Raw genomic sequence first — 12,768 nt, forward strand, 5'->3', positions numbered from 1 at the left:
CACAGGAGTGGAAAGCTGTCTTTTTCCCGTGGAGTGGCCTGTGCTTTTGATTTGCTGACTCCCGATTAGCGGCCCAACACAGAACCGCGACTCCATTCAGGGCCCAGGGCCTAGCAGAATACAGGGCTCACAGAAAGTGCTTTAAGAAGATGTGAGGAACCGATGAATAGAGGTAGGAAATGATTGCTCAGAGCATGGTGATGACCGAGTCACTGGGGACCAAAAGGGGGGAGATAACACTGGAGGCCCAAGTCGGTGGGGGGAGCGTTTCTCTGAGAGGGTGGGGCTGAGCTCTGAAGAATGAGCAGGATTTGGATGAGGGCTGGGGCAGGGCGCTGGAGAGCAGAATTAGTAAAAGTGAGCAGTGGTTCCCAGAGTGGGCAATACCGCCCCCTGGCAGGCACTAGAATGATCCCGGGGGCTGCAACACCAGATACCTACACTTTAACCTGCATTACTGCATTAGAGGTTCTAGTGCAAAGGATTTTCATTGCCAGGGGGCTTGCTGGGTGCCTTTTTATTTGTTTCCTGAAAGAGGATGTTAGGCCCAACGAGTTTGGGAACCTCTGGTATAGACGAAAGATGCTGCCCTGCAGGTCCTCAGTAGCCGGGGAATCGCGTGACCTTGCCATCCCAGGATAGTAGGCTTTTGAAGAATGGCTTATGCTTGCCCTCTCTGACCTCCCTTGTGTTATCCGGTGCTTCTATTCTCGCTCCCACCACTAGAGGGAGCACACCCACCCACCCACAGGCTTAAGGCAAGCAGCCAAGCTGACCTGGCCAGTACCTATGGGTTTGTTTGACATAGATGTTGGGGACCTGGTGCCAAGAGAAGCAGCTATAGCCAGCCCCACCCCCGTGGATATGCTCAAAAAGTGTTTGTGGGGGGGAGTGGCCGGGGCAGGGGTTGGGGGGACTGGAAGGTCTGGGCAGGACTTGGAGAGGTGGTCTTTGGATAGCACCAGCTGCTTTCTGCTAGCCTAGGCCTCCATTAGTTCAGCCTGTTGCCAGGCCAGAGCCTGCCTCTCCAAGCCTCAGAGACTAGAACATTGCCTGGACTCTCTCCTCCAGGGAGTTCAGGGCTGGTCATTTTGGTCATTCAGGCCTGGGGGCCATTGCTGGCCTCAGCTTAGTCTCAGGTTAGGGTTCACTTTCTAGGAGGCAAGGCAGGAGCAGCTGGGCCCATGAGGGAGCAGGCTCTGTGGAGGTGGGCACAGAGGTGGGCATGGCGGGCCGATTTGAGCCTCGTGCACTTGCCATCTGGGGATGGATGGTACTCTAACCAGCTGCTTGCTTCCTTTCTGCAGGAGCGTCGCTTGATTTTCTCTGAGACAAGCCCACCCCCCGTCCAGCAAAATAGAGTCCCTCAGGGTGACGGTTGACTTCCTGAAGGTGCCTCTTGGCCTGAAGAAGCCAGTGTTAAAGGAGGTGGCTGTGGGGCCCCCCAAGAGGCCCCAGCCTGCGGCCCTGGAGCGCTACAAGGCACGGCGTTCAGACGCCATGGACACCGAGTCCCAGTACTCGGGCTATTCCTACAAGTCGGGCCACTCCCGCAGCTCCCGCAAGCACAGGTGGGCGTGCATGTGAGGGTGACGTGGGTGGGTGGCTGGGGTCAGGGGAGAGATGGTGGGTGGGGGTGACTGCTGAGAGGCCCGTTCCTGTCCCTGATCTCTGGTGCCTGCCCCTTTCCTCCTGCTGCAGGGACCGCCGCGATCGACACCGGTCTAAGAGCCGGGATGGGAGCCGTGGGGACAAGTCGGTGACAATCCAGGCTCCCGGGGAACCCCTGCTGGACAACGAGTCCACTCGAGGGGATGAGCGGGTGAGTGTCCACTCTTGCTTAGGGCTATAGGAATGCTAGAGTCCTCTGGGGGGCTTTAAAAAAAAGATCGATACGCAGATCCTAGTGTCTGGGAGGGGACCTGGACGCCAGCCTGGGAGGCCCTGCCCTGGGCCAAAAGAACTTAGGGCAAGACCAGTTTCCAGGGCTGTGTGGAGGAGCTGGAAGTTCATCACCGAGGGGAGAGGCCTAGAAACCTGGCTCTCCTCAATCAGAAGTCAGGCAGGTGGGTGTTGGCGCCACTTTCCTTCTGCTGAGCATCGAGAAGCAGACCTGTTACCCAGGACATGTCAGTGAAGTTCCCTTTGGGGCAGTCGCCTCTTCCTTATCCCCAGAGGAGCAGGGGGACCTGTACTGGGAATTGGCTGGTTTCTCCCTAGCCCTCCCAGTCAGGCTGGTTGAGAGTCCGGGGGGGCATGTCCAAGGGAGGGGCAGCTAGGATTTGCTCTTGAGCCTCAGGAGCGGGGGCTCTAGCGCACCCTAGTGTTAGCTTCTGGAACAGCACCACCTGGTCTCTAGGGAAGGCGGTGTGGGAGAAAGGGGCTGAAGATGGGGGTTTGGAGAAGGGACCTCCCACTAGGACGGAGAGGCCATCCAGGGAGAGAGTTCTCTGGGCCAGGGCTGAGCTGTTGCACCTCTTCCAGCCTCCGTGGTTCACTTCACTGGAAGGACAATAGTCAGAACACAGCAGAGGCAGGGTTTACCGGGACACGGGCTGATGTCTTAAGAGATCTGTGAGATGGACATTGGAAATTCAGGGTCATGGGAATAGATCAAGGGCTGAGGGAATCGTGTATGCCTCCTTTTCCCATACCCTGAGGCCTGCCCTCCCCAGTTCTTGAAGTGATCTCGAGACGTGCTTGTTCCACCTGGGACGTGCTCATGCTCTGGGAGGGGGTATACAGTGTACGTGTACCTGGGCATCAGTCTAGGGCAGTGGTTCTTAACCTGTGGGTCGCAACCCCTTTGGGGTGTGTGTCCAACGACGCTTTCACAGGGGTCGCCTAACACCATCGGAAAACATAAATATGTCACAATATATAATTACCATATTGTTTTGCGATTAATCACTATGCTTTAAGTATGTTCAATTTGTAACAATGAAAATACATCCTACATATCAGATATTTACATGGCGATTCAAAATAGTAGCAAAATTACTGATATGAAGTAGCAACGAAAATAATATTATGGTTGGGGGGTCACCACAACATGAACTGTATTAAAGAGTCATGGCATTAGAAAGGTTGAGAACCACTGGTCTGGCCGAGGAGCAAACCCAGTCACTTGATCTGCACATGGTCGTCTCATCAGCTTCTTCTGATCAGAGTCTCTTGACCTATTCGGGGACCGACAGGCACTCTAATGAATGAGGTGATTCCTAGCCTTCCTCCTCACTGACTCTGACACCCCAGGAGCTCAGCCCTATAGCCTGAATTCCCTGGGCTTCCTGTCCCCTGGCCTGGCCAGGAGTCCAGAGTATGGGCACCAAAGGGCCTTGATGCTCTGCTGGATGACCCTCACCTACTTCAGGGAAACGAACCCACAAGGGCACCTGGGGGCCTCTGTCTGCCCGCCCTGTGCCTCTAGCAGGCGGTCCCTGGACTGTGAGCATTCAGATGGCCCTTTGAGCCATGGGGCATACCAGGATCTCCAAGTGGCAAAAAGTTTGCCCCAGTGTGTCCCACACCCTGCAATGGTCAGACACCTTCTCTCTCCTTTCCCCACAGCCTCCCACACCAGAAACCACGAGTCAGCCGTGGTCCTTGTGCATTTGCCCTTTCTCTTTACCAGACTGCTTTCGTCAGGCGAAGCCCTCATTCAGAAGCCTGGAGTGGCTCCCTGGACAGTCGATGCACATTGGTGGAGCAGTGTGGTCTGCCCAAGCTTGATCCAGCCCCTCTCGGCCTCCCCTTGCCTGGTGAACCCCTGCTCACGGCCCTCTCCGTGCCTCTGCCCAGGCCTTTCCTGCACCTGCAGACAGATCCCCCTCAGGTTTCTACTGAAGTCATCGCATCCTGTTGAGGCTGGGAGGGTTCTAATCTCTCACTGTGTGACCAGTTCATGGGGATTTTGTTAAAAGTGTCCGGTTCCATCAGAGTGGGCTGGGGCCTAGGGTTTTGATCCCAGGTGATGCCCGTGCTGCTGGGTCCACAGATCACATCCTGAGTAGATCCTGTGGTCCAGCGCTTCTCAACATTGAGTGGACACTCGAATCATCCAGGGAGCTATTTGGTCTTTAAAGGTTGATACCCAGATTCCACTCCTTCTGTGGTGGGGCCTGGGCATCAGTGCTCTTTTCCGCAGCCCTTTACGTGATGCTAATGTGTGCAGCTGGGCTGGGAAGCACGCATGCTGCCCGGCTTCTCCACATCACATCACAGCTGTTCCTGCCCCCCAAGGGGTCCGCTCTGACCCCAGGGCCCCCGGCAGCCGGCCCGTTTCTGTTCCCTGCCCGAGCAGCTCCCGAGGCGCCTCTCCTGTGCCCTCCGCTCTGAGGGCCATCGCAGCTCACGCAGCTGTCTGTCCTCTTTGGCTCACCGGTGTCAAAGTTCCCCGAGGGCCCAAGTCGCCTACTTCTTGCTGTGGTTTTAATTGATTTTGATGCGATGCAATAGCTAGAACAAACCATTCGTGCCATTTCCACCATGTTATCTGTATAAGCCAGTGACCCCATGACCTTCACTGTGCGGTGCAGCCATCGCCACTTCCCAGTTCCAACATTTCCCCCGAGATGTGGCAGAAGCGAAGGGCCCCAATGCAAGGACTCTCCCTGTCCCCCCCACGAGTCAGCGGTGGTCCCAGTGCATCTGTCCTTTCTAGAGATTTTTTCTTTTTTTATTAATCATTTTATTGGGGGCTCTTACACATCTTATAACAATCCATCATTTAATTATAGTAAGCACATTTGTACATTTGGTGCCATCATCATTTCCAAAACATTTTCTTTCTTCTTGAGCCCTTGGTATCAGCTCCTCTTTTTCCCCCTCCCACCCTCGTGAATCCCCATCAATTATATCTTGTTGTTATTTCGTGTCTAGGGCTTTCTTTCTTTTTTCTCCTCTCCCTTCTGGGAAACAGAAGCTTGTGTTTTGTTTTTATTTATTTTTTGACACTTTTAATTTTGCCTTAGCTTGGCGTTTACAGAGTAGACCAGCCTCCCAGCCCCCAGTTTGTACACAAAGCCTTCCGTGGCATTCGGCTGCATTCACCACCATGTGTCAGCGCTCCGCCCTTGTCCATCCTGGGTTCTCTGGCTCTTTTCCTCCACATTTCCTACCCCTTCCTACCTTTGGGAGAATGTCTTTTTTCTGTCCTAGGACTGATTGTTCTAAGGAACATGTTTCTCTCGGGTGTTAGTCATAGTTTTATGGGCGGGTCTGGTCTCTGGGAATGACTTCAGGAAGCTGTGTTTGGGCCATCGTCTGGGTGGGTCCCTCCAGTCTGTCAGACCAGTAAGTCTGGTCTTTTTTGTGAGTTTGATTTTCTGTTCTATGTTTGCCTCCCGCTTTCCCAGGAGCTCTGTGTTGTGAGCTCAGTCACAACAGCTGGTCGTTGTATCTGTCTAGCTCTTCTGGTCTCAGCGGAGGTTGTGCTTCCTGTGGTCCATACTCTTTGGACTAATTGCTCCCGTGAGGCTTTGGTTTTCTTCATTCTCTTCTGGTGGGAAGAGCCCCAGAGTTGTGTCTTCTATGGCTACTCGAAAGCTTTGAAGGTGTCAGGTGCTCCACACTGGAGTCAGATGAAGCTCAATGCCATTATGAACTATATTGTGCCCACTGATGTCACAGCCCCCTCAGTCTAGGGTCCTTCGCCTGTGATCCCAGGAACTTGGATCTGTGAGGTGTTTGGTTATGTCTAATATACTGTTGGACATATTTCCATGACTGGCCCTTGTGTGCGCTATGAAAATACACGTAGCACCCTACCGTGATGTCTGTAGAAACACCCACCATCAAACCCGTATCTGCACCCTCCCACACTTCTTCAGCATACCTTTCTACCTTTGTGTGCACTCCTAAATGATTGACATGCTGTCACGGCAGCATTGCATAGCTTGTGGTAATTACTGTCGTTGGTCCTCAGTCTTACTCTTCTGTTCCTCTTAGTGGCTTCTCGCGCTTTGCTCTTGCGCTGACTGTGGGAGCACCTTGTGTCTTGCCATTCGCTTTGCCATTATCAGCATGTCTTTTATGTAGTTGCTCATTTTTCCTCCCATCCTCGGTAATCATCAGAAAGGGTTTGTTTTCTGTGTGCAAACCTTTTTTTGGTTAGTTTTCCTTATAATTATGCTCTCATTAAATATTGGTATATCATGTTTGGTCAAGTAGAGGCCGGGCAGTGAAAAGGAAGGCATTCAACGGGGTGGCTGGACACAGTGGCCGCAACAATGGGTTCAAACCCAAGAACGAGTCAGAGGATGGCACAGGCCTGGGCAGTGTTTTGTGGTCTTGTTCACAGGGTCCTGTGAGGCTGAACCATCTCAATGGTGTATAACAACATACACTCTTTGTCCTTTTGTTTTAAATGTGTTATTAACTGGCGTTAATACATCTGTCATATCATTCCACAGCTCAATCACACATGCTACTACAACTGTACAATTACTACCACAATCATTTTCCATGCATTCTTTTTCTTTCTGGACTCCTTGACATTGTCTCCCTTCCCCTTCCCCCACTGTACCCCCCACCCCCGGAAACCCTTATTTTACTTGTTGTCCCTATAGATTAATCAGTCCTGAGTTGCATATACTGGAAAACAACAACAACCAGAACAGTATATAACACACTTCAAGAGTGTGATCTCCAATGACATAGCACCTCTGAGATACACCCTGGTATGAATGAACAAAAAACAAAACAAAGCAAAGATGCAGAAAATGTTGAAACCAGATCAGGTTCAGTGTGCCTCAGAGTTGGGAATCAGCTGACAAAGTTTTAACTGCTCAAGTCAGACTTATGCCTTTGATTTTCTATCCTCATCTCTTCAGTGACCTCTGTTTGTAACCCCCTAGCCCCATCCCTCAACTGTGGACAGAGGGAGTTCACCGGGGGCTTATTTCCTACGTAGTGTCCACAAATGATTCTTGGGCGCCCACTGTCATCCACAGTCTTCTGCAAACTGGCAATGCTGTCAGCTCCCTATTTCTCCCCTTTCCTCTTCTTTCTTCCTATACCCCCAGGGAAGCATTGCTCCTGTCACTATTTCTGAAGCACTTTCGATCTTGACTTTCCTGTACCACACAATCTTAAATATACAAATGAACATATGTAAATCTAACATCATTAGTGATCTAAATCAAATAGAAACCATAATAGTGAGGGGAGGAAATATTTAGGAACTAGAGGATAGTTATGTAGTTCATCAGTGCCATACTGCACCCTGAATTTATCATCCGTTCCATGTGGCCCTTCTGAAAGGGGCTGCCCAATAATCTTACAGGTGGGTTTTGGGTCTCTACTACATCCACGCTCTTTCACATTGATTTGGTTGTGTGTTTTTGAACTTCTGATACCTCTTCCTGTTGACACCTAGTGATTGCACAGGCTGGTGTGCTTCTTCCATGTGGGCTAAATTGGTTTCCTGCTAGACGACCGCTTGATTATCTTCAAGCCTTTAAGACCCCAGACGCTGTATCTTTTCATAGGCAGGCATCATCAGCTTTCTTTTCCACGTTTGCTTATGCACTCATTTTGTCTTCAGCAATTGTGTCAGGAAGGTGAGTAGCTATACAATGCCACAGTATAAGAACAACTGTTCTTGTACCGAGTCAAGATTCAAGTAGAAACCCAAAGTCCATGTGCTTCCTTGTTGCGTATGCATATATATACATATACACATGTATTTATATATGTATATAGATACATATATATTTTTTCTTCTACCCCACTATTTTGTTTACCCATTGTTCACCTCTCAATAATTTCTCTCAGATACAAATCGATTGAACAAACAGGATCAGAAAAACCACACCCTCAAACTTAGAAAACTTACTATTCCCTTGTATGCGTCATTGTTGGCTCCCCACTGACCTCCTTTCCCACTCGCCTCCCTTCCCACTCCTCCCTCCCACGCCCCCTCTGGACCCATCGGTCCAGTCGCTGTCTCTGTAGATCGCCTTTTCTGCATGCCTTGTATCGATAAACACTAAACAAAAAGAAAAAAACAACAAATAAACAAATAAAAAACATCCAAGCCTTACCAGGGATCATGACACAGAACAGATGAACATGTCTGTGTTATATATAGAGAGGGGCATGTTATCAACCATCTGTTCTGACCCCATTCCTTTCAGGTTTACCTGTCCCGGGTCCCACTTATCTAACAACACATGCACCCTTTTAGTCTTCATCCATCATGTCCGAAAGGCGAGCATCCTGTAAGACCACGTTGCTGTTGCCGCTGCCAGGGATGAAGTCTTCTACTGTGTGTCCCTGCCCCCCTCCTCCCCCCACACCCGTTATGCCTTTAGACTTTTACCGTGGCCCCCTTGTGAGTAATCCCTAACCAATTCAGATGGGGTGCCAAGTGCTGCCTCTCAAGTCTATGATCTAAATACTTCGGAGACTTTGTAACTTCGCTCCCATCACGGGTCTGTTGCATGCCTATCTTGGTGGCGGATCAGGCCAGCCTCTTCTCAAACTGGATCTTCAGGGCTGTCCTCTGCAGCACTGTCACCTAGGAGAGGACCTCATGTCTTGAGCTGAGCCTGGGCCTGCACTCATCTTTGGAAACGAGCTGCTTCGAGCAGGAACATCGCCCTCAAGGTTTGGCACACTGGAATGAAGTCTACTCTCGCTCTCCCTATCCTGTGGAAACAGAAACATGACCCTCCCCTTAGGTTGGTTAGCACCCTGACTCGTTATTCTTCTGCCACCTCTCTGTGGGCCATAAAGGCATATGAGAGGGCGGAAAAAGATGCCTTTCAGTGCAGGTGCTGATGACATAGGAATCATTGGGGTTGGTCTGGCTTTAGCCAGAATATCTGATCCTCAGCCCAGGACTCGTGTGTTGTGTGGGGTTTCCCTTATGCCTGTTCTGCTGTTTGAACTTAGCTCAGTGGACTCATGTTGTACTTGACCTGGCTAACTTCACGTAGCATCATGTTCTCCAAAACTTTCCACGAGATGAGGTGTTTCATAGTTTCATGACTGGTTTTAAAGGATGTGTAGTATTCCATTGTGTGCATGTACCAGAGTTTTTTAATCCAGTCATCTGTTGATGGAAATTTAGGCTGTTTCCAATTTTTTGCAATTGTAAACTGCACAGCGATGAACACTGGAGAGCATATGTCTGGTTGTGCTGGTTCTTATTTCTTCTGGGTATATGCCCAGTGGTGGAATTGCTGGGTCGTATGGTAGCTTGCTTTCCATCTGTTTTAGGTGTCGCCAAATTGCTTTCCACAGTGGGTGTACGTATCTCCCAGGCCACCTGCAGCGGATAAGAGTTCCTATTTCACCACACCCCCTCCAACATTTGTTGCTTACTGTTTTCTTGAATTGTGCTATCCTTGTGGGTTCAGCAGTTCTCAACCTGTGGGTCGTGACTCCTTTGTGGGTCGAACGACCCTTTCACAGGGGTCACCGATTCATAAGAGTAGCAAAATGACACTTATGAAGTAGCAACGAAAATAATTTTATGGTTGGGGGGGGTCACCACAACAGAGGAACTGTATTTAAGGGTCACGTCATTAGGAAGGTTGAGAACCACTGTGTTAGATGGTATCTCATAGTTGTCTTGATTTGCATTTCCCGTATGGCTAACGATTGGGAACATTTTCTTACATGTTTATTGGCCATTCGGGTTTCCTCCTTTGTGAATCGTCTGTTCAAGTCTTTTGCCCACCTCTTCAATAGGCTATTCCTTTTTTTTATTGTTGTAAGCTTGCAGAATTCTGTAGATTTTAGTAATAAGCCCTTTGATGTGCTGTTACGAAATATCCTTCCCCAATCTGTGGGCTCTCTTATTACTCTCTTGATGAAGTCTTTTGATGGACACAAGTGTTTCATCTTTAGTAGGTCCCACTTGTCTATTTTATCTTTTTTTTGGTCTATTTTATCTTCCTCTGGGTGTTTTCTTCCTTGTTTCTGTTAGCCCCTGTACTCCCTGCAGTAAGCACTCTTTGTCCTTCAGCGATTGACTTATTTCATCCAGCAAAATGACCTCCAAGTTCATCCACATTTCCAAGGTTCATTCATGTCAAAGCGTGCATCAGAACTTCATTTCTCTTTATGACCGTATAACCAACTCATACTTCTGATGGCGGGGCACTGATGTTTCAGTGGTAGGCTTCTGGCTTTCCATGTGGGAGCCCTGGGTTCGATTCCCGGCCAGTGCACCTCAGGTGTAGTCACCACCTGCCTACTGGTGGAGGCTTGCATGTTGTCATTAAGCTGGACTGGTATCAGCAGAGCTTCCAGAGGAAGACCGACTGGGAGGAAAGACGTGGCGATCTCTTAAGAAAATCTGCCAGTGAAAGCTGTGGCTCGCACGACCTGATCCACCATCCGTCCTGGGGATGGTGCAGAATTGGGCAGCGTTTTGTCCCATTGTGCATGGGGTGGCCATGAGCGGGGAGTCCACTGCACAGCAGCTAACAACAACAACATCTGCAAGCCAGCCTCAGGCACTCAGTGGGGCTCAGTAAATACTTCCAAGATGGCTTAATTGTTGATTATCCTCCCATCTCTCCACCTCCTCCTCCTTTCCTGTCCTTCACTCTCTGTCTCCTGTTTGCCCTGTTTCTGCACTCCCCCCTGTAGGATGACAACTGGGGTGAAACGACCACAGTTGTAACCGGCACGTCGGAACATAGCATTTCCCACGATGACCTCACTCGCATCGCCAAGGACATGGAGGACAGTGTCCCGCTGGACTGCTCCCGGCACCTGGGGGTGGCGGCGGGGGCCACGCTGGCGCTCCTCTCCTTCCTCACGCCGCTGGCCTTCCTGCTGCTGCCCCCGCTGCTGTGGCGGGAGGAGCTGGAGCCCTGCGGGACGGCCTGCGAGGGGCTCTTCATCTCGGTGGCCTTCAAGCTGCTCATCTTGCTGCTGGGCAGCTGGGCCCTCTTCTTCCGCCGGCCCAAGGCCTCCCTGCCCCGAGTGTTCGTGCTGCGCGCCCTGCTCATGGTGCTGGTCTTCCTGCTCGTCGTCTCCTACTGGCTCTTCTACGGCGTGCGCATCCTGGACGCCCGCGAGCGCAGCTACCAGGGGGTGGTGCAGTTCGCCGTGTCGTTGGTGGACGCCCTGCTCTTCGTGCACTACCTGGCCGTGGTCCTGCTGGAGCTGCGCCAGCTCCAGCCGCAGTTCACCCTCAAGGTTGTGCGCTCCACGGACGGGGCCAGCCGCTTCTACAATGTGGGCCACCTCAGGTACGATGCCTGGGAGCAGGTGTGGGGGGGGCGCTGTTAGGCTTGGAGACTGATGGGGAGGGGGTGCGGCATACTTTGCACACCATCTGTTGTTGTTAACCCAGCTGCCTGCTGCGAAGGGATGTGGGGTGCTGGGTCCCGGGGCAAGATGAGCTGGGAGGATGGAACCGACATTAGAGACTGGAGATGTCAGAGACTGGGCCACAGGGAGGAAGGGGTGGGGCCTGAAAGGGGCTTGGACTGCCCCCCAGGGGTCCGTGTTCTCCCTGGCACAGCTTCTTATGAGTACTTGACTGGGTGACTGGGCACTGAAGGGAGCTGGCCAGAGGGGGTGGGCCTCAGGGGCAAAACAATGGGAGCATTCTTTAGCACCTCCTAAACTGTAGGCAAGCTGCCCCTTGGGCCACACAGGTTCAGTAGAGAACCTTTTGTGGGGATGGTGCTGGGCACGTGTGAAGTAACCCTTGGCTGGGGATCTAGGCCCGAAGCCCTTTCTTCCTGGGCTTCAGCAGGGAAGGACTAGCCTGGGAAAGGCTCCTATTGGGGGCCTGGTAAGTAGATTGCTGGCCCTGAGCCAGGCTCCTTGGAAGCAGCGTGCCCCTGTCCCGTGTCCCTTCCTGCCCTGCCAGCCTGCCCTGATGTGGCCCTCCTCCTGTGCCCCTTGTCTGTCCCTTCTCCCTCCCCATCCTGCCGTCTCCCCCACAGCATCCAGCGCGTGGCAGTGTGGATCCTGGAGAAGTATTACCATGACTTCCCTGTCTACAACCCCGCCCTCCTCAACCTGCCCAAGTCCGTCCTGGCCAAGAAAGTGTCTGGCTTCAAGGTGTACTCCCTCGGAGAGGGTGAGCGGCCTGGCTCCTCCGCCCTCCTGGTCTCTCCCCACGCAGGACTCCAAGCCTCCTCCTCTTGGTCCTCTCTCCCCTCTCTTCCTTTGCACCCCCTTGTCCCTGGTCCATGTCCCAACCCTTCTGTTTTGTCATTTCCATGACTCCAGGTGGCTGGTCTTGGCGGCTGATTCCACTCGCTGCCCCTTTATGCTATGGTGTGCCCCCCAGTTTGGTCCCCGCATCTGCTCATCTGCCCTGGTTCTAAGCCGTTTGGCCATCTGAACTGCAGAGCCTCCTGACCCGGGAGGACCATGTGTGGACCCATGCCGCCCTCTGTGCTTTCCTGTGGGCCGCTCCCGGAGGTGGCCTGGAGGGATGGAACGGGTGGCGGGAACAGGCTCCTCGGAACGTGGCCAGTTGCTGTCCCCAAAGCTCACATGTGGGAAGTGAGGTCATGTTCCCATGTGACTTTACCCTCTCTGCCCTGCTTCTGTGCAGAAAACAGCACCAACAACTCCACGGGCCAGTCTCGGGCTGTGATCGCAGCGGCGGCCCGGCGGCGGGACAACAGCCACAATGAGTACTACTACGAGGAGGCGGAGCACGAGCGGAGGGTGCGCAAGCGCAGAGCCAGGTGGGTGCCTGGAGCCGGGGAGCAGTGGGGGGGCGCTGTGTGTGGGGAATACGGAGGGACTTCTGTACCTGCTGAGAGAGAGAGAGAGAGAGAG

At 52.2% G+C, this 12,768-nt stretch overlaps 1 protein-coding gene across 1 annotated transcript in view; it reads left to right on the forward strand.

Moving 5' to 3' along the window:
* The first annotated feature begins 1,320 nt into the window (after window positions 1–1,320).
* Window positions 1,321–12,768, forward strand: part of VANGL2 (VANGL planar cell polarity protein 2) — a 17,676-nt gene continuing 6,228 nt past the window's right edge. The window contains exons 1-5 of the mRNA XM_004716515.2: window positions 1,321–1,571; window positions 1,702–1,822; window positions 10,606–11,213; window positions 11,919–12,055; window positions 12,539–12,674. Coding sequence (XP_004716572.1) covers window positions 1,501–1,571; window positions 1,702–1,822; window positions 10,606–11,213; window positions 11,919–12,055; window positions 12,539–12,674 — 1,073 coding nt within the window. The 5' untranslated portion in view covers window positions 1,321–1,500. The remainder of the gene's footprint in view (window positions 1,572–1,701; window positions 1,823–10,605; window positions 11,214–11,918; window positions 12,056–12,538; window positions 12,675–12,768) is intronic.

This window comes from Echinops telfairi, unplaced genomic scaffold, assembly GCF_000313985.2.
Source record: "Echinops telfairi isolate 266 unplaced genomic scaffold, ASM31398v2 ScPeMD7_7425;HRSCAF=8463, whole genome shotgun sequence".
NCBI lineage: Eukaryota > Metazoa > Chordata > Mammalia > Afrosoricida > Tenrecidae > Echinops > Echinops telfairi.